The sequence below is a fragment of the Mustelus asterias genome, chromosome 2 (assembly GCF_964213995.1).
Source record: "Mustelus asterias chromosome 2, sMusAst1.hap1.1, whole genome shotgun sequence".
Taxonomy (NCBI): domain Eukaryota; kingdom Metazoa; phylum Chordata; class Chondrichthyes; order Carcharhiniformes; family Triakidae; genus Mustelus; species Mustelus asterias.
The window spans coordinates 142,746,765-142,767,566 of NC_135802.1; the positions used below are offsets into that span (position 1 = coordinate 142,746,765).

Consider the following 20,802-nt stretch of genomic DNA (forward strand, 5'->3'; position numbering starts at 1 on the left):
CAGTTTGCATATTCTCCCTGTGTCTGTGTGGGTTTCCTCTGGGTGCTCCAGTTTCCTCCCACAGTCCAAAGATGTGCGGGTTAGGTTGATTGGCCACACTAAATTGCCCATAGTGTCCCAGGATGTGTAGGTTAGAGGGATTAGCGGGGTAAATGTGTGGGGTTGTGGGGATAGGGCCTGGGGTGGGATTGTTGTCAGTGCAGACTCGATGGGTTGAATGGCCTCCTTCTGCACAATAGAGTTTCTATGATCGCACATTGACCAGAAAGAAGAGAAGCATTTCACAGGCAGTGCCATATTTTTGAAGTGCACATTGTTGTCAAGAATCATAGAATCCCTGCACTGCAGAAGGAGGCCATTCAGCCCATCAAATCGGCACTGATTCTCTGATAGAGCATCTTACCCAGCCCCACCCCCTGCCCTATCCCCTAACCCCACACATTTATGTCACTAACTCCTCTAACTTACACATCTGTATAGGGTACAATTTAGCATGGTCAATCCACCTAACCTGCACATCCTTCGACTAGAATCTTAGAATTCCTACAGTGCAGAAGGAGGCCATTTGGCCCATCGAGCCTGCACCGACAACAATCCCACCCAGGCCCTTTCCCCATAACCCCATGGATTTACCCTGCTAATCCCCCTGACACTAAGGGGCAATTTAGCGTGGTCAATCCACCTAACCTGCACATTTTTGGACTGAGGGAGGAAGCTCACACAGGCATGGGGAGAATGTGCAAACTCCACACAGACAGTCATCCAAGGCCAGAATTGAATGCAGGTTCTTGGAGCTGTGAGGCAGCAGTACTAACCACTGTGCCACCGTGCTCTGCCCAACAAGAAACATGGCAGTTAGTTTGAGCATGTGAATGTCCCACAAGTGTATCCAAGCCAGTTGAATGAGATGCTGCAGGCTGATGGGTGTAAGAAGTGCAGGCTGGCCTGAATGGGTTCAGGCTTCGCAGGAACTAGCACCCCCTTAGGAGCATATTTAGCGCTCATTTACCTGACATTGTCACTGAGATAGGAAGCCAGCATAAGACTTGTAAAATAAGATAGTTTCAATGGGCACAGGGAACATAGAACAGTACAGCACAGTACAGGCCCTTCGGCCTACGATGTTGTGCCGAACCTTTCCCGAAACCAAGATCAAGCTATCCTACTCCCGATCATTCTAGTGTGCTCCATGTGCCTATCCAATAACCGCTTGAAAGTTCCTAAAGTGTCCGACTCCACTATCACTGCAGGCAGTCCATTCCACACCCCAACCACTCTCTGAGTAAAGAACCTATCTCGTACATCCCTCCTATATCTTCCACCACGAACCTTATAGTTATGCCCCCTAGTAACAGTTACATCCACCCGAGGAAATAGTCTCTGAACGTCCATTCTATCTATCTCCCTCATCATCTTATAAACCTCTATTAAGTCGCCTCTCGTCCTCCTCCGCTCTAAAGAGAAAAGCCCTAGTTCCCTCAAACTTTGCTCATAAGACCTACCCTCCAAACCAGGCAGCATCCTGGTAAATCTCCTTTGCACTCTTTCCAGTGCTTCCACATCCTTCTTATAGTGAGGTGACCAGAACTGCACACAATATTCCAAATGTGGTCTCACCAAGGTCCTGTACAGTTGCAGCATAACCCCATGGCTCTTAAACTCACTCCCTCTGTTAATAAACGCTAACACACCATAGGCCTTCTTCACGGCTCTATCCACTTGAGTGGCAACCTTCAGAGATCTGTGGATATGAACCCCAAGATCTCTCTGTCCCTCCACATTCCTCAGAACCTTACCTTTGACCCTGTAATCCGCATTCAAATTTGTCCTACCAAAATGAATCACCTCGCACTTATCAGGATTAAACTCCATCTGCCATTTTTCGGCCCAGCTCTGCATCCTATCAATGTCTCTTTGCAGCCTACAACAGCCCTCCACCTCATCCACTACTCCACCAATCTTGGTGTCATCTGCAAATTTACTGATCCACCTTTCAGCCCCTTCCTCCAAGTCATTTATAAAAATCACAAATAGCAGAGGACCCAGCACTGATCCTTGTGGTACACCGCTGGTAACTGGTCTCCAGTCTGACAATTTTCCATCCACCACCACCCTCTGTCTTCTATGAGATAGTTACTTATCCAATCGGCCAAATTTCCCTCTATCCCACACCTCCTTACTTTCTTCATGAGTTAATCAAGCATCACAATCCCTGTGCTTGTTATTAGACCTTATCAAAGTTTTAGCATTATATGTGAGGGATTGTATGCAAAGCATGCCAAGGTGATATTATAGAAAGATTGATAAATATTGAAGTGATGCTTCAATCTCAGTGAAATAAGACCACAATTTAGACAGATAGTTAATTCTAGATGTGCAGAACAGAAGTTCAAAGCTTTTTTAGGTGTGGACTGCTTCAAACAGCTGGGTACATATTTGAGGAAGGGCATTTTTCCGAGTTGTGCTGCTGTTTAATATTTCACATACAATTCCCTCGTGCAATATGTTTCGAGAAGGAAAGGGAAGGCTTGCAATGTGGTGTCTTTCACAGACTCGGGACATCCCAAAGTGCTTCACAGCCCATGATGAATCTCTCAAGTGTTGTCACTGTTGTAATGTCGGAAGCCCATCGTTATCCCATTTCTTTGAAATGTGCCTTTGACCAGGAAAAGGAGGATTGTCTGTCCTCCTGCTGGATCAGGTTCTCAAAAACCAAGGGACCCATTTGCTGATGGACATCTTGGAAGTGGATCTTCCGTCACTCTTTGAGAATTGATGTGAAGCTTCTGTAACTTCAGTGACATTAAAGAGTACCATCACCCCTCTTTCAAGTTGGATGAGAGCACAGGCGAGGCTGCCTATCACCCTCCATCATATGACTGTTAGTTTGTCGTGATTTTAGAAATCCATTGTAGTTTATGAAAGAACCAACCCTTCAAATTGAACCAGTTTTAAGGAGTGGAAGAATTGATAAATGTCCATTGATCCCTTCACCCTTAAGGGAAGCACCTGACATGAGATTGGAAGCTGAAAGCCCATGATTTTTTTAAGTTTATTAATTAGTGTCACAAGTAGGCTTACATTAACACTGCAATGAAGTTATTGTGAAAATCCCCTGGTTGCCATACTGAGGCGCCTATTCGGGTATACTGAGAGAGAACTTAGCATGGCCAATGCACCTAACCAGCATGTCTTTCAGACTGTGGGAAGAAACCAGAGCACCCAGAGGAAACCCATGCAGACACAGGGAGAAAGTGCAGACTGCACACAGACAATGACCCAAGCCAGGAATCGAACCCGGCTCCCTGTGAGGCAGCAGTGCTAACGACGTCCGTGGACATGTGGGGGACGATGTGCATGGGGAGAGTGACAGATCTCCCCGTATACTCAGTATACAGAGTGACAGATTTCCCTGGCACCTGTGCCCTGGCACCCCTAGCACTTAGCATCCAGCTTCTCCACGAACTGAGACTCCACATCCTTATTACTGGCGAGATTCACATTATGACCTCTGTATTGCACAGAGTGCCGAAAATTACTACCACCTACCTCACTGGAAAAACGGGCAAAAACCTCTCATTTTCTCAACTGTTTAATTTTTTTTGGAGAAAATTCCACCCATATTTGAGTGTAGCCATTTTTACCCAGAAAACTTGAAGCATATACATGGAAGCACTTGCTGACAGCTTTGGTTTCAACGGGTGTTAAACAGACCCCGTCTGTGCCGCGCACAAAATAACACTAGGGCCTTTCAAGTTCTCCTCACACTAGGCAAAGATAAGAAAAAGCCTTAAAGTCATTTTCAAAGGAACTTAAAAGCTTTTATGATGGCATTGTCTCTTCTTATCTATTCAGAAGTCATTCTTAGATCTTACTTCAGCAAATTCGAAAAACACACTTTAAAAATCTGTTCCGCTAAACAGGAAAGATATCAAGGGCGTATTATAGAACATGATGACCATATATCTGGCCCATAGTGTGAATAATAACACCATTTGAAAAAATAAATAATAGAGAATAATAAAGACGCATCTAAGGGCAGAAGTTAATCAGTGGTGTAATTGGTTTAGAACGATATAATGGTTCCAGCTTCATTACAGAAAATTAGGAATACTGTAGAAGGATACTGGGAAAACCCCCTCGTTATATCTCCAGTTGTCGGGGAGTTGAGTATTGTAATGCATTCAGCTTTTCCAACCAACTGCCCAATATCTGATTCACTCGGGAATTAAGATGAATATTGATGGGTATTCTTAATTGATATTAGCTGTAGCACTGTATTTTTAAAGTTTTATTGGATTCTGTATTAGAACCAAGCCTATGTTTTTTTAATCTTTTCTCGTCATTAATGTTATGATATACTTATCCCCCTTAAAGTGTATCGCATGTTAAATGGCTCTGTAATAAACTTGTAAATAAGTTGGTAAAGCGTAACGTCTCTTGTAGTCTTCGGCATGCAGTACAAGAACCCACCCCTCTTGTATTTTATGAAAGTTGGAGAAAATAATTTTTGAAGAGAGACCCCCCCACCCCCAGACCCTTATAATATCCAGGGAATTAAAACATAGAAACATAGAAAACTACAGCACAAAACAGGCCCTTCGGCCCCACAAGTTGTGCCGAACATATCCCTACCTTTTAGGCCTATCTATAACCCTCCATCCTATTAAGTCCCATGTACTCATCCAGGAGTTTCTTAAAAGACCCTATTGAGTTTGCCTCCACCACCACTGACGGCAGCCGATTCCACTCGCCCACCACCCTCTGTGTGAAAAACTTCCCCCTAACATTTCCCCTGTACCTACCCCCCAGCACCTTAAACCTGTGTCCTCTCGTAGCAGCCATTTCCGCCCTGGGAAAAAGCCCCTGAGTGTAGCCAACCTGGCCAAGTAATAATTTAACCAACTATCTGAATAGTCACTTTCCTTAGAGGAGACATGGTTCACTTTCTAGGAGCCAAAATAAATGTCTGTGTGAAGTGTCTGCCTTCAGCTCAGGTGAGGGTAATTATTTAGGGAGCGTTCCCGATTTAGGGTAGTCTATATTTGGGGCTAGAGTTAGAATCACCCTGATTAATAAAACACCCCAAGGCATGTCACAGGACTGTTATCAGGCAGAATTTGAGTCTGAGACGTGTGTTATTAGAATGGGCAGCAGTGCCTTAAAAGTGGAGTTGGAGATAGGGAGGCAGAGAAATTTAGGGAGAAATTTCCAAACTTTATTTGGGCAATCTTACCGTTGTGCCCCACCAGCCAATGGGTGGGGCAAGCCAGTAAGATCGCGCGAGAATCAAGAAATCAGGTTTGCACTCGATTTCTCACCTCTCGCAATCTTACCGGCATCGGATACCCGGCCAGGTCAACCTCACGCTCATTTTCAGGCAAGGCTGAATAAATTATTTAAATATATTTAAAACCTGTATTTAATGCCCCGCCTACTGAGGAGGTGTGGCCTACTGGGGGAACAGTTGGTGGGGAGGGAGGGGGCTCCGCTGCCACTGTGCAATGGGATCAGTGGGGGCAGGGATGGGGCGATTGGGGCTGGCCGTGGGGGGGTGGTGTGCGAGTTGGGCTGCCAATCACAGGGGGTCAGGCATCTGATTGCGGGGAGGGGGGGAAGGGAAGGGGGATTGGTTTGTTGCAATAGGCCGCAGGCCCCCAGGGTAGCTGAGGTGATTGCTATTTTTAAACCATGGAAGCTGGCTGAAAGCAGAAGGGGCTGATTGACAGGTCTCTGCTGCTAAAGATCTGCACATGCGTGATGGCACCCTCTGCTGCTCACAGCCAGCGTACAGGTGACTTAAGACCTGCCTCCTCCCCCGACAGGCGAGGAACCCTTTTTGCTGATTTTTCATGCACTGAGTGCATAAGATCGCAGATTTGAACTCACCCAAAAAACGGATCTGAAACACTCTTCTTTACCCGCCCGTCCTAGACTTAAATATTTTTTGGTAAGATCGACCTCGATAAGTTTGGCAGCTGAAGACGCAGTCGCCAACAGTAGGTGCTGAAAATTGGAGATGGATGAGAGGTCGGAATCGGAAGAGTTAAGAGATCTGGGATAGTTATCGGGTTAGGAGGTAGTTACCGAGATAAGGGGAGGTGAGGCCATGAAGGGATTTGAAATCAACAGTGAGAATTTTGAACTTGAAGTTTGTCACACCTGGAACCACTGAAGGTCAGCAAGCTCAGGGACGAAGGGAGTGAACGGGATTTGCCTGCTGATGAGTTGCTACAATTTGCATCTGACATGTCGAGTCACCTGCACACGATACCCTCCCTAAAGAGCATGCCCTAAGTGATCGGTACAAGCTAACCAATCAGACCCACATCTGCTACAGTGAGCGTATAAGCAGCAATCTATTTTCTAGCTCCAGTTCTATCTATGTTTCAAGTCAGTTATGCGTCTCTCTGCCTGGTGCTTTGATTGAGGACAGCGATTACAACTCAGCTTGGCTCATTTTGATCCTTACTCTGTGAAAGGAAAATCAATGGTCTTTTATATATTGGAAATACAAGTGTCATGAGTTTATTAAAGCATCACTTTTGTTTTATCTTACACACCGCTCAGCAACAGCCGTATTTTGTTCCATGTTGTAACTGCCTAGCCTCAGCTCACAGTTTCCTCACCGATGGTTGAATGAATAAGGATCCCGATATTCCCCTTTGCATGTATGCCATTAACCACAGTATTGGGTGAAAGCTCAAGCTTATCTCTTGAACCAGGCATACACTATTGGCAGCATTAAGCAGTGGAAAAATATCAGACAAGGAAACATCTGGCCTGAGCTTGGGTAGGAGTTTGCCGACAATAAGAGGCTTTGTGACAGTCGACACGCAAAGGTAAAGAGCCAAAGTGGTTTGACAATCGGTTACAATGCTACATGGATTGTGTATGTTGTCTGAAGATGTTCCCGGCACGAGAGGGCTCAATTCAATCAATTCACCCTGCTCAACCCAGTTCCCATAGACACATTTCCATCGTCATCACCACATGAGGTGCGTTAACTTAGTGGCTATGGTAACGGGCTAGCAATTCAGAGGTTGTAAATTCAAATCCCACCATGGCAAATTGGGAAATTCAATTCGGGAAATTATTAATCTGATCATAGAAACAAAGAAGATAGGAGCAGGAGGAGACCATTTGGCCCTTCGAGCCTGCTCCGCCATTCATCACGATCATGGCTGATCATCCAACTCAATAGCCTAATCCTGCTTTCTCCCCATTACCTTTGATCCCATTCGCCCCAAGTGCTATATCCAGCCGCCTCTTGAATACATTCAATATTTTGGCATCAACTACTTCCTGTGGTAATGAATTCCACAGGCTCACCACTCTTTGGGTCATTTGTGGACTGGCTGATTATTGTTCACTGCCAGGTTATTGGTTCACCAGCGTCCTTCAGGGAAGGGAATCCTTCATCCTATGTGTGGTCCCATACGACATGCTTTGCTGTTGATAATCTGAGAACATCAGGGGTTGAATGACATTCAAGATCTTGATTCATCGGACCTTCGTGGCTTCCACCTTGCTGTCCCTTGGGAATTGGAGCCTCAACAAATAAATACCAAGCTCCTCTGTTGGACCTGCTCTTCTTCCAAACGTCTTTGTGGAGTTTTGGGAAACTCATTGGTGATAATCATGGCAGAAGAAAAAGTACAAGACTTGGCACAAAGGCTCATGAGAATAGTGGCAACAGAAGGCTGGATACAGATCTTTCACCTGCGTTCTAATGCAAAGCTTCAGCCTCTTCGAGTCAGACACATCTTGTTGTAGAAACTAGGTGTTCCATTATGTTGTATAAAATGGGTGAAGATTCAGCTTTCATCTGATAAGGAGCCACTTTAGAAAGGTATCAATATTGATCAGAATGTTGCAACAGTCAGTGCTTTTCTGGAAAGGATAATGAGCAGAATTTCTATTTCAAATTTCAGTTTCAATGATCATGCTTGGACTTTTTGAGGTTTTAATTTGTATTTATCAGAGTTCAGTCAACAACTGTAAATCAATTTCCCCTTAAACCCACTTTCAGTTATTCAAAGTTAAATCCTCCAAATTAGGCTGCGAAAACAAAGTCTCCTGAGTCTATGGTTGTTGGAACATTAGCTGTAATCATTTTCAGATGTCGTAACATTGTCAACTGTGCTGCATGAAAGTCTCTATTGTCTCATGCACCGATCTCAGTCTGTACTACGAGGATCTTGAACCATTATTTTGCAGCTTTTAGTTTTGATCACTAGGGACAGAATTTTACCACCCCCCCCCCCCGCCACCCTCCCGGCCAGGGCAGGTTCTGAGGCAGTTGGTGGGATGCTGGCAGGGGAGGGTGGGTGGGGAGGGGAGAGTGTAAAGTTGAATGGATGAGAATTCCCCGGAGAACTTGCCTGCCCAAAACCCGACACAGTTTCACGCTTCAGTGGGCAGGACCATGGGCAGAAACCCCACCTATTTACCTATTAAGGCTCTTAAATGGTCACTTAATGGCCGCTTCAAGGCTTTTTTCCATCCAGCCTCAATGTTTAGGCTGGCGGGAGTGAATGGGGGTCGGATAGGAAAGTCACATTTACACATTTCCCCATATTTGGTGGGAAGTCAGGGGGCACCTCACTCTGAAAGCCCCGCAGAGTTGGGGCACACTCCCCCAGGACACTGGAACTCTGGGGTTCCCTCCCCCACTGGCCTAACCTCCAAAGGTGCAATTGCCCCCTGCCCTGCCCCTTCCTCCCCAGGGCATCCCCTATCCTCCATCCCCTGGCACCCCCAGGATTTTTGAAGGTCCTGGGACCTAGCCCTAGGGCAGAATTCTGCAGTACCGCTTCTGGCCACTGCAGTGCTGTGCTTGGCGGTGTTGAACAGTCTTCAGCTAATCAGACTGGCCAACACCTCTCATGGGCAGGACTTCCTTCCAATGACGGATGGAAGTCCCGCCCACTGCCGATCACTTTCTATCTTTAAAGTTCTACCTTATGAATATTATTAGTCATTGGGCAAGATTTTCCGGTCACGCTCGCACCAAAACCAGAAAACCCACCCAAGGCTAACGGATCTTTGCATGGTTCGCTCTCCCGCCCACTACAATTCCCGTGGCGGGCGGGAAGGGAAAATTTCCCATATTATATAACAAGTAAAGTTTTAAAAGCCGCTTTTCCATAAGTACGAAAATATCAAGAACACCTCTCACTGAACCCAGTAGATCCTCCAGCACTCTCTTCCAGTTATCAGTATTATATATGATTTTAATTAGGTTCTCCTTCCTCCCAGCTATGCAATCTCTTCCTTATCTAGTGAAACAAAGGAACATAGAATGTAGGAGCAGCAATAGACTAGTCGGCCCCTCAAGCCTGTTTCACCATTCAGTTACAGCACGGCTGATCTGTATCTTAACTCCATCTATCCTTCTTGGTTCTGTATCCCTTAATATCTCTGCCGATCAAAGATCTGTAGTTTTAAAATTTTCAAGTGACTCGGTTTTCTGCATAAAGGAGTTCTGCATTTTCAATCTGTTCTCCTTTTTTATGCTGAAGAAATGAAAGCTTGGTTAATGCAACCTGTCCTTGTAATGCAACACATTTAACCCCTGCATCACTCTGGTGAGTCTTTGCTGCCACACCTCCAAGATCAATATATCTTTCCTGTAGTGCAGTGCTCAAAACTTATGTAATACTTCAGGTAGAGTCTAACCAGATCTCAATACGGCTGTAACATAACTTCCACCCTTCCCATTCCATTTTTTCTGATATAAAGGGCTACATTCCATTCGCCATTCTAATTTTTTTGGTCAATCCTACTAAATTTTAATTACATTTGTACTCAGACTCCAAAAAGTCTCTACTCCTTCTACTCCCAGCTTCTCACCATTGTCTGGCAATGATTTTTTTATTTGTTCTTGGGACATGGGCGTCACTGGCTGACCGGCATTTATTGCCCATCCCTAGTTGCCCGAGGGCAGTTGAGAGTCAACCACATTGCTGTGGCTCTGGAGTCACATGTAGTCCAGACCGGGTAAGGACGGCAGATTTACTTCCGTAAAGAACATTAATGAACCAGATGGGTTTTTCCGACAATCGACAATGGTTTCATCAGCAGATTCTTAATTCCAGATTTTTTTTATTGAATTCAAATTCCACCACCTACCATGGCAGGATTTGAACCCAGGTCCCCAGAGTTCATCAGCTGAGTTTTTGGGTTAATTGTCTAGCGGTAGTACCACTAGGCCATCGCCTCCTCCAATGCTGTGGCAATGTTGCTGTGCAGGTGCACACCATTTCTATGGTGGAAAGGATTGGCACCAAGCCCTGGTCGTTAATCTGGGCCATGGCAGACCCAGACTTCTCCATGCTCCTAGCTAATGGCCAAAGCGTCTCAGTGTGCAAGTCCCTTTGCATTCACCTAGAGTCCACACCAACCAGGTTCTTACCTGCTTCCCTGCGGTAGGACGTTTGTGGGGCCTTACCTTCTGTGCAATTTGCACACAAGGTGCCCTCACCTTTTGGACACTTTTGCACGGTGACTCACCACATACAAATCCTAACTCTAAGCTAGTGTCTAAGGTACATGTTTTGCCAATATCTGAGCAGGTGGCGGTGAGTGTTAGGTCAAGTGAAAGCGTTTCATCTTCCAGGAGTAACTTCCTCCTCTTGTTCCTCAACCTGCCTCGACTGGGCTTGAGCAGCCAGCTGTTTTCTGATTGCCAGGAAAACAGAAAAGTATAAGTGGAGGATAAAAGTAATGGAGGGTTATGGGATGGAAATCAGGATATCCGTGGTCATTCCATCTGCAGTTTCTATTTTGTGGCACCTTTCAGGATGAAGATTAGGAGTTAATGGAGAAGGTGCATAAGGCAGCAACATACTGCCATCCAAAATGGCCTCCACTGCACAGGATTATTATAACAGAAATAGGCTATTCCACTCCACTGAACATTCACGGTCCACGCACACCTCCTGTCACCTTACTTCATCTAATCTGTCAACATGTTTTTATATCTCTTTTTTTCCAATTTATTTTTATTCCTTTCTCCCTTGTGTACTTCTCTGCCTTCAGTTGAAATGTTTCTATGTTATTTGCCTCAACCATTCCATGGAGTAGCTAGTTCTTAAATGGATGCTCGTTTTGCAAAGACACGGGGCAAAATTTTCTGAGCAAAATTTGAAGTGTCCAGCTAGCATGAAAACAGGAGAGTTGCAGATCCGTTTTTTAGGTGGGTTTTTACTCCCAATCTTAGTGCTTGAAAAAATGGGCTAGACTATTTCTAGCTATTTTAGGCAGCGGGCGGGGCTTAAATGGCCAGCCAGCCTGATCAGGCAGCACAGTGAGCTATTGCACTTATGCAGACACCTGTGGCTGCACATGAACAATTTCAACAGCAGAGGCCTGACAGAGAGAGAGAGAGAGCTGTCAGGCCTCTGCTGTTGCAGCCAGCATCAACCCAGCGCCTCCCCTGCAATCGTGGGGGCCCGCAGTCGATCGCGAGCCCCACACCGCCCAAATATAAAGCCCCCGTGTCCACCCCCCACCACCCAGACAGATCGTGCCCCCACCGATCACAGGCCGGACTTCAGCGAGCCACCCTCCCAACCCCCCCCACTGATCGGAATGCAGAGTCCAGAGCAGGCCCCCATCTCTCCGCCACTGATCACAGAGCGACAGTGGACCACCCCCCTCCCTCCCCGATTAGGCCATGCTGGCCTGACCCCACCCCTTATGGGCCCCGCTCCCGACAGGGCCCCACGTAGGCCCTGTCCCTTCCAGGCCCACTCCTGGGAGTGCCAAGGTGCCAGTTGGCAGTATCAAGGTGCCAGGCTGGCACTACCCTCGGCTTCTCCAGGGGGCCTTAATGGCTTCCACTTCCATTGGCGAGGGCAACGCGACTGTTCCCCGTTCATGGGTAGCAAGTGTTTTCCTCGCCAGAGATAACCTCTCCTGGCGAGGCCATAAAGGCAAATGAGCCCAGATGATTAAGCGCCAAGCTGACTAAACACATACAAAACACTATTTAAATAAACTTAAATAATTTATTCAGCCTCTTGCCGGAAATGGGAGTAAGATCGCGAGAGCTGAGTAATTGGGCATGATCCTGATTTCTCAGCTCTCGCGATTTTACCGGCTCGCTCCACCTATCAAGGGGCAGACAAGTCGGTAAAACTGTGGCCATGGTCATACAGTTATACAGCATGAAAAGTGGTCTCATGTCTGTGGTGAGCCACTGTAACTACATGTGTATGCCTGGACACACCCATGCTGCACCTGGCCCGAGACTCCTCCCTTTCCACCTGAGACTCCTCCCTTTCCACCCAGAGTGAGGTATAAAGGTGATGGTTCCTCCTCCTTGCCTCAGTCTAGGCCAGGTCAGCTACAAGGGTGTGCTCCTGTTCTTTGTGAATGAAAGCCTGTTAATTTCACTCACTCACTGGAGTCTTCGTATCGTGATTGATAGTGCATCAATGTCTATGCTGGCCATCAAACACCTATCTATTCTACTCTCGTTTTCCAGCACTAGGTCCGTTGCCTCGTTTGCTGCGGCATTTCAAGTGCTTATCCAGGTGCTTTTTAAATGTTTTGCTCAGCCTGAATGGATTCACAGCTGAGGCAAGAATGCTCACGGTTTCCTTTCGAACTGACAGCCTTGAGTACTCTTTCCCCCCCCCACCCCCCCCACCCCCCTCCCCCAGCCCCCACTCCCATCCCCTCTACCAGAATCCCTGCTTGCCGGCTGAGAAAGGACGCTGAGAAAATGGGTTCCAATCCTCACTTTGATCACATTCGGACCCGAAACCTGGTGACCTTCCATCGGTCTCTCGATGATAATCAGCAAAATTTGAGAACTTGAGATGGTCAACGTGAGTTCTCAAACTGTTAAACAAAGAACTTGAATGAAACATGATCCCCAATTTACCCTTTTACAATCCATGCCTTTAGAAGTACTCTGGTTAATTTCTGCCTTCAGGGCTGAGTGACGAAAAAAGATGAAGGCAGCCACAAAGCAGCAGTTTCAGACTTGCCGACGGCAAGAAACCTTAATGATGCAGTGAAGTAACTCGAAAAGCTCCAACTGATTTAAATCTCAAACCTGAGCTGCTCAGTCTGTAAACTCAGCTAACTGACATTGGTTACTCTAATTCGCAAAGAAAAACTTGAATTTTGTGCTTTCCGCAACCTGCCAGAGGTAGTAGTAGAGGTGGATACAATTTTGTCTTTAAAAAGCATTTAGACACTTACATGGGTAAGATGGGTATGGGTAAGAGGGATATGGGCCAAACGTGGGCAATTGGGATTGGCTTAGTGGTTAAAAAAAAGGGCGACATTGACAAGTTGGGCCGAAGGGCTTGTTTCTATGCTGTAAACCTCTATGACTCTCTAACTCAAGATGTCCCAAAGCTGTCATGTAAGATACCCAGTAGCCAATTTGTATACAGCAAGGTCACACAATGTGTTTGGTGATCTACAGTGAGGGATAGAATTTGGCCAGGACGCCTGGGTGAATTCTCCTGGTTTTCTTTAAAATAGTGCAATTGGAACTTTTAATGTTTCATCCGCAAGATGGCACGTCTGACAGTGCAGCACACCCTCCCTGGAGTGCCTGCTTGGGACATGAACTCAAGTCTCTGGAGTGCAACTAGAACCCACAACCTTTCTGGCTCAGAGATGACCGTGTGACTAATCGAGTCATAGTCAGCTCAATCTCAAAAGCAGAGGGGGTCAGTCCAAATAATATGTATATATGTGCAGATATAGCAAATGGAGATTAAAGTATTGTTGAGCCTACAAAACACCTGGTCGGTTACCTTCTTATTTCTTCGGTATGCTTATAATTCCTTAAAATATACCACTGAGTAAATTAATTCCTGTCGAGTAATTAGAGATAGGACTATTTTTGTAGTCTGTGTTAATTAAGGTGAAGGCCACAGAGGGTGAATGCTGTATCTGTTCTGCAGATTGAGTGTAAAAGGGGTGCAGTTGTTTGCAACAGCAGTTCCACAGAGAAACCTCAAAGACAAAACATTCCAGCACAGCCCATACTAGTTTTGGAAAAGGGAAATGTGCTCCGCTTCCTGTTTTACTCTATCCCTTTCTCTTTCATCAGATTCCCAGCTTTTATTCTCTTTGCTACCTAACTCAGTTCTCACCCATATGATTTGAGTTTTTATTTCCTTTGCTGTGTGTTAATAGCTGAAAGCTCCTTTTCAAAAGAATTTTAAACCCTTTGCTTAGTGCCTCAGGGCTGACTTCAGCCCTTCATTCTCCTCCTATTGCAGCTTTCTTCTTATGCTCCTCATCCCAGAGGACCTTAACCATCAGAAGAAAGAGCAGAAGTAGGCCATTTGGCCCATCGAGCCTGTTCCATCATGACTGATCTGATATGATAATCCTCAACTCCACTTTCCCATTTTATCCCCATAATCCATGATTTGATTCGATTTGATTTATAATTGTCACATGTATTTGTACACAGTGAAAAGTGTACAGACAAAGCATACCATTCATAGAGAAGGAAACGAGAGAGGGCAGAATGTAGTGTTACAATCATAGCTAGGGTATAGAGAAAGGTCAACTTAAGATGAGGTAGGTCCACTCAAAACTCTGATGGCAGCAGGAAAGAAACTGTTCTTGAGTCGGTTGGTATGTGACCGCAGACTTTTGTATCATTTTCCCGACGGAAGAAGGTGAAAGAGAGAATGTCCGGGGTATGTGGGGTCCTTAATGGTTCCCTTACTGATTAAAAACCTGTCTATTCCATGGAGTCATTACACAGGACCACATTCAGTATAGAATCTGTTGCTTTAATCTGAGGTCAAATTGTTCAATGAATTCTTCTGGGTTAGATTTGATCACCATGGTGACTTATTTAAAGTGCAACTATAACCCATAAATTACCGAATTTGTCAGTAGCTGGTATTGGGGTCCTTACTCGATCAGATTGCGCGGGGAATCAGCTTTGTGGCCTGTGTTTATGACACACACTGTTATTGCTTGTCTGGATGCGCATTGCTAAATAGCTGGTTACATTGGTGTCAGTTAAATCAATGAGGGTAAGCAAAAACTCACACAAGCAAAATTTCACTTATTCAAAGTTGAATCCACCAAATCGGGCAAAATACTGACAATCAAGCGTAACAAGGCCCCTTGAGATGACGGTTCTTTGAGCTCAATCTTTCCGGATCAAATTCAAATTACTGTTTCAATTTGTTGGTTTATCCACATTACCTGACCACAAATTACAAATATAAATGCTGCTGTAAAGTAAGTGGCCGTACATCTCTAAACTACAAAATATATATCATACAATATAAATACATATATGGTACATGTATGTCTAATAGATGAGATTATGTTATTGATTGGTATGGTGAAATTGACTTCATTTTCTATTGCACTGTTTATCATGTTTGTCATTTCACTAACTCTCCTTTCCAAGGTTGCCATACTTGCTTCCAATTAAGTCTTTATGGACTAGTATCTTTCGGTATATAATCATAAACATAGACGGATGCCATTAGGCCCCAATTGCCTTTGCCAGCTTTTGAAAGAGCTATGCATTAATCTCATGCTCCTGCTCTTTCCCCATAGTCCTGTAATGTGTTTTATTCATATATTTATCCAATTCCCTTTTGAAAGTTGTTATTAGCTCTGCTTCCGCCACCCCTTCAAGATAGTAAATTGCAGACCGTAACAATTTGCTGAGTTTCCAAAAACAGTTCTCCCCATTTAAGGTAGTGTGGGGAACTAAGACCTCACCCTGTATCTATTTCATAAAATATATAGAGATATGCTTATTGCTATTTCTAAAGTTTTCAAACTGGACCAAGGTCTAAAATGGCTGAATCTGTATCAGTCTGTGACACCCCCCCCCCCCCCGCCCCCCAAAGGAACTACCTGGCAGTATCTGGGAAACTCACACATTGTTATTCCTGAGGAGTCACTAATGACCCCCTGTGGACTGCACAGACCAAATTCAAAGAGAGCTTTTCAAAGGCCATCTGCATTTCATAACCTAGGATGGCCAACAGGAGTCTGCTCACCTGCTGAGATGAAGAGCCCCACAACCTTCCTTTCAATTTTTAATTGTTGAGACATATAACAATTTCAGGGTCCAAATGAGCGATATGCGTCCATTGTCAAAGACAATGTGATGAGGTGGGAATCACGTGACATGCGCCTCTGGCTTGTGGAACCAGTACTATTGCCTTGCTGAACTGCAAACTCTCAGTCTGATTTTTTTAATCATCTGACTCACAACCTCATAGATAAGGAACTCTAACCCAGGTTGGACAGCTGCCTCCAGCTACACAGCTTCTGCCGGAAATTCTGTACCATCACCTACAAGATGGATTCTTTCCTACAGGCCTATCTTATGCAAAGACAACACTACTGGAAAAGTGAATTATACAGCATTGGTTTTCAACACGCTATCCTCCGTGACGAAATATCTCATTGGACTTTGATCCCATATGGTCCATAATTTTTTTTCTATGTGGTCTCTGCACTATAAAACCTTATTTTCTCTATCCCTCTTTTACTGTATGAATGCAAGGGGGGGAGGAGGGGTGTGGGGGGATGGGTGGCATTGTGAACCCTTTTTTCACATTTTGAGTGTGTGCAAACTGTTAGGAATGGGTTAACTGCAACCTTCCACTTTAGACTAATTTGTATGTTAATTGTTTAATAGCAGTCATCGGGATATATAAAGGGGTTATAGGTGGCACTGGGTGTTGGGTGTGTTTGTGGAGGAGTAAAGAGAACAAAATGAGTTTGTGAAGAAGCTGGACTTGCATCATCTTTTAGTACTGGACTGCAACTGTGAGGCTTAACACAAACTAACCCTTTGAGTTCATCCTATCTCATGTTTGCTGTGGGATAATTAATCCAAAATTGGATCACACCAAAACTGGGGGGGGTGTTCAGAAATAGGCCACCACTTATAACAAGGAGAGCAAATCATAAACATTTTTCTGCTTATGAATGAGTGATGAGAGGAGAAATCAGTGCTGTTTAAATTAACCCCCCTCCTGTCTGTAATAGATGAATGTATAGTTTCTCTCTGAGTCTCAAACATGTTCAGCAATAGGTGAGACCATTCAAGTGTTCCTGTATATAAAAAAAATGTAACAGTTTCCATTACCGTACTGCTTCTGTAATCTTGAAACAGTTGTGACAAGCTAAGACCTTGCTGTATATTTTTTATAAAATATACAAAAATATTCTCATTATTTCTAATTTTTAAAAAACTGGACAAAAACCTTTAAGCTAGCTGAACATATGACTGATTCATGAACAAAATAAGCCACTTGTCGATTTTGGGAAAACTCACACCTTGTTACCTCTGAGGAACCATTAACCGCCCCCTGTGGACTGTACAGCCCAATTTCAAAGAGAACTATACAAAGACCAACTGCATTTAATAATCCAGGCTGGCCAGAAAGAGATGGATCATCTGCTAAGACAAAGCTTCTGCAATCTTCCTTTCAATTCCTAATAGCGGAGACATTTACCAGTCTTTGGAATCCAGACATTTGATACACATCCTTTGTCAAAGATGATGGACACAGTAAGAAGTCTCACAACACCAGGTTAAAGTCCAACAGGTTTATTTGGAATCATGAGTTTTCAGAGCGCTGCTCCTTCATCAGATGAGCCACCTGATGAAGGAGCAGCGCTCCGGAAGCTCGTGATTCCAAATAAACCTGTTGGACTTTAACCTGGTGTTGTGAGACTTCTTACTGTGCCCAATGCCAGCATCTTCACATCAAAGATGATGGAGAGATGGAAGTCATGTGACATAGGCCTCTGGCTTGTGGAACAAGCAATATTGCCTAGCTGAACTGAAAAGCTGTCTGCTGTTCACCATCTGACTAGCAGCCTCACAGAAAAGGAACTCTTCCGAGGATTAACACCTGACACCATCTACACAGCTCCTGATGGAAATTCTGCACCATCACCAACAAAACTGACTCATCTCTGCATGCCTATCTCATCTTGTGCAGTCAACATCACAGGAAAATTGAATCGGTTTTCAACCCATCAACCTCCATGAAAGAATATCTATTGGACTTTGAAACCTACTGGAAAAAATATTTAAATTCCCTGTGGTCTCTGCACTGCAAATTCTTCTATCCTCTATTGATCTCTTTACTGTCTGAGTGTGGAGGTGACATTGTAACCTTCCTTTCACATTTTGAATGCGTGCAATAACTAACCTTTTGAGTTCATCCTATGTTGAATTTGCGGTGGGATTATTAGTGGAACAAAAATTGAGGGGTTGGGAAATATGGCCCCACTTATAAAGCGGGAAACAAATCAAAACATTTTTCTGTTTATGGACGGGTAGTAGAAGGAGAAATTAGGCACGGTGGCGCAGTGGTTAGCACTACTGCCTCACAACCCAGGGACCTGGGTTCGAATCCGGGCGTGGGTCACTGTCTGTGCGGAGTTTGCATATTCTCCCTGTGTCTGCGTGTGTTTCCTTCGGATGCTCCGGTTTCCTCCCACAGTCTGAAAGACGTGCTGGTTAGGAGCATTGGCCATGCTAAATTCTCCCTCAGTGTACCTAAGCAGACACCAGAGTGTGGCGACTAGGGGATTTTCACAGTAACTTCATTGCAGTGTTAATGTAAGCCTACTTGTGACACTAATAAATAAACTTTAACTTTAAACTAATATTGTTTAAATTACCACCTCCTTTGTAACACAATACAAACCCTGTTCTACTCACATCTCCTAGCGTTCTCCTCAGTGTAAAAATAGCGGCAGAAATGCAATGAGGCTTTCAGCACTGTGTTGTACAATCCATCCCCATTCCTACTCCCCTTCTCCTCTGAACAGCACATTAATACTTGCCATCCTTCTTTTTTAAAGGTGTCTTGTGGAACCTGTCGTCATGCGATGCACTGAAGATGCCAATTATCCAGGATGCACTTGTGGTGCTTACCAACGCGATCATTATCCCACACTCCGGGTGGGATATTTCACCTCACCAGGAAGATCGGAAAATTCAGCTCCACACATCAATGGTCTTGCGGAATGCCACTGGGTGCCTGAGGTCAGTTGGTACAACCTTCACCCTGTTAGCGTGTGGGCGAAAGGTTACCTCCATCTTCCGCGCAATTTAAAATGTTACGTCCAACAAACGTGATGGGATTTTTGCTGCCAATAGTGGGCTGTAGAAGCAATTCCACTCATTTTCTGAGCTTATTTTGACAGCCTGAGGCTTGGTTGTACGAACAATCATTCGCAGTTGTTAGTTCATACAGATAAAAGGTCATTTGGAGCTGACAGAAGTAATTGGCAGTATTCTTAGTAAGTGGAATTACTTTTACCGCAGTTTAATTTCTCTCCCAGATTTGTTGTCTTCACGTTTTCTAAAAGATTATTGAACCTTTTTCTAATTTTTGTGTGTTATTCTGTGGCGAGAGTGGCCGAAATTTTCCTGCCCTGCCTGCGACGGGAATCGGAGCGCGTAAGGAGCGGACCATGGGAAGGTCCGTTGACCTTGGATGGGGTTTTACGGTTTCGGGACGAGGAAGGCCGTAAAATCCCGCCCAAGTGTGTCCTTGACAATTAGTTGAGGTGATTCATAAAGCAAAGCTGACTTCAATTAAAATTTTGGTGAAGAGGAAAAGGGGGATCATAGAATCCCTACAGTGCAGAAGGAGGCCATTCGGCCCATCGAGTCTGTACCGACCATGATCTCACCCAGGCCCTATCCCCGTAACCCCACACATTTACCCTGCTAATCCTCCTGACACTCGGGTCAATTTAGCATGACCAATCAACCTAACCCGCACATCTTCGTACTATGGGAGGAAACTGGAGCATCCAGCCGAAACCCCACGCAGACACGGGGAGAATGTGCAAACTCCACACAGACAGTGACCTGAGGCTGGAATTGAACCTGGGACCTTGGCGCTGTGAGACAGCAGTGCTAACCACTGTGCCACAGTGTCATCCTAAATAAAGGAATAGATTGTTTTTTGTTACTCCAGGGGGAACTTATGTTTCAGGAAAGAAATTTAGGAAGTTGCATTTATAGAGTTGTCTTCATCACCGCAGGATATTCCAAAGTACTTCATAATTTTGAAGAGTTACCATTGTTGTAATGTACAAAGCGTAGCAGCCAATTTAACTGCAGCACAAGGTCCCATGAGTTCCTTTATTGTCACAAATTCAAAATATTTCTCCCGCTCCATCATTGGAGACTCAGTTTCATGCCTAATCAGGGCTTCACCAAAGTTAGGACAAGGGAGTGGGAAAAGTTCCAAGGAAATTCAATGTTAACATGAATAACCAGCAATGGTTCAATGAACAATAGCAACTTGCATTGCATTTATATAGCATTTCTAACAGAGTAGAATGTCCTGAGATGCGTTACAGGAGCGTTATCAGACAGCATTTGTCACAAAATTTAATTGGTGATGACTGCATGTCAAGATCTCATTTGTCAAACCAGCTGTAAGAAATGCAGACATAGCAATTCCCTGTGCACCACATTACCTGGAATCTGAGAGTCACCTTGTCAGATATGGTACATACAGCAGTTTTCCAGTTCACGGGGAAGGACTTTCTACTCCCTTTGACAATGTATAATTTCATTCTCGCAGTGTGAGGATCTCACTCCCCCTTCAAATAAGGCCCATTTTCAAGACCTCACTGATAGAATCCAAAACATTTCTGCTGAGGAGGGTTATGGTGCGGAGATGGGATGAGAGAGTAGACTGCACATAGAGAAGTGAAGATTTCTCTGACTGTTGTAAAATTGTAAACTAGGGCAGCACGGTAGCACAGTGGTTAGCACTGCTGCTTCAGAGC

The 20,802-nt window shown here is 44.7% G+C and overlaps 1 protein-coding gene across 3 annotated transcripts in view; it reads left to right on the top strand.

Moving 5' to 3' along the window:
* Positions 1–20,802, top strand: part of ctnnd2b (catenin (cadherin-associated protein), delta 2b) — a 778,554-nt gene that overhangs the window by 631,221 nt on the left and 126,531 nt on the right. For all 3 annotated transcript variants that reach the window (XM_078229049.1, XM_078229027.1, XM_078229038.1), the window contains exon 11: positions 18,853–19,036. In XM_078229049.1, coding sequence (XP_078085175.1) covers positions 18,853–19,036 — 184 coding nt within the window. The remainder of the gene's footprint in view (positions 1–18,852; positions 19,037–20,802) is intronic.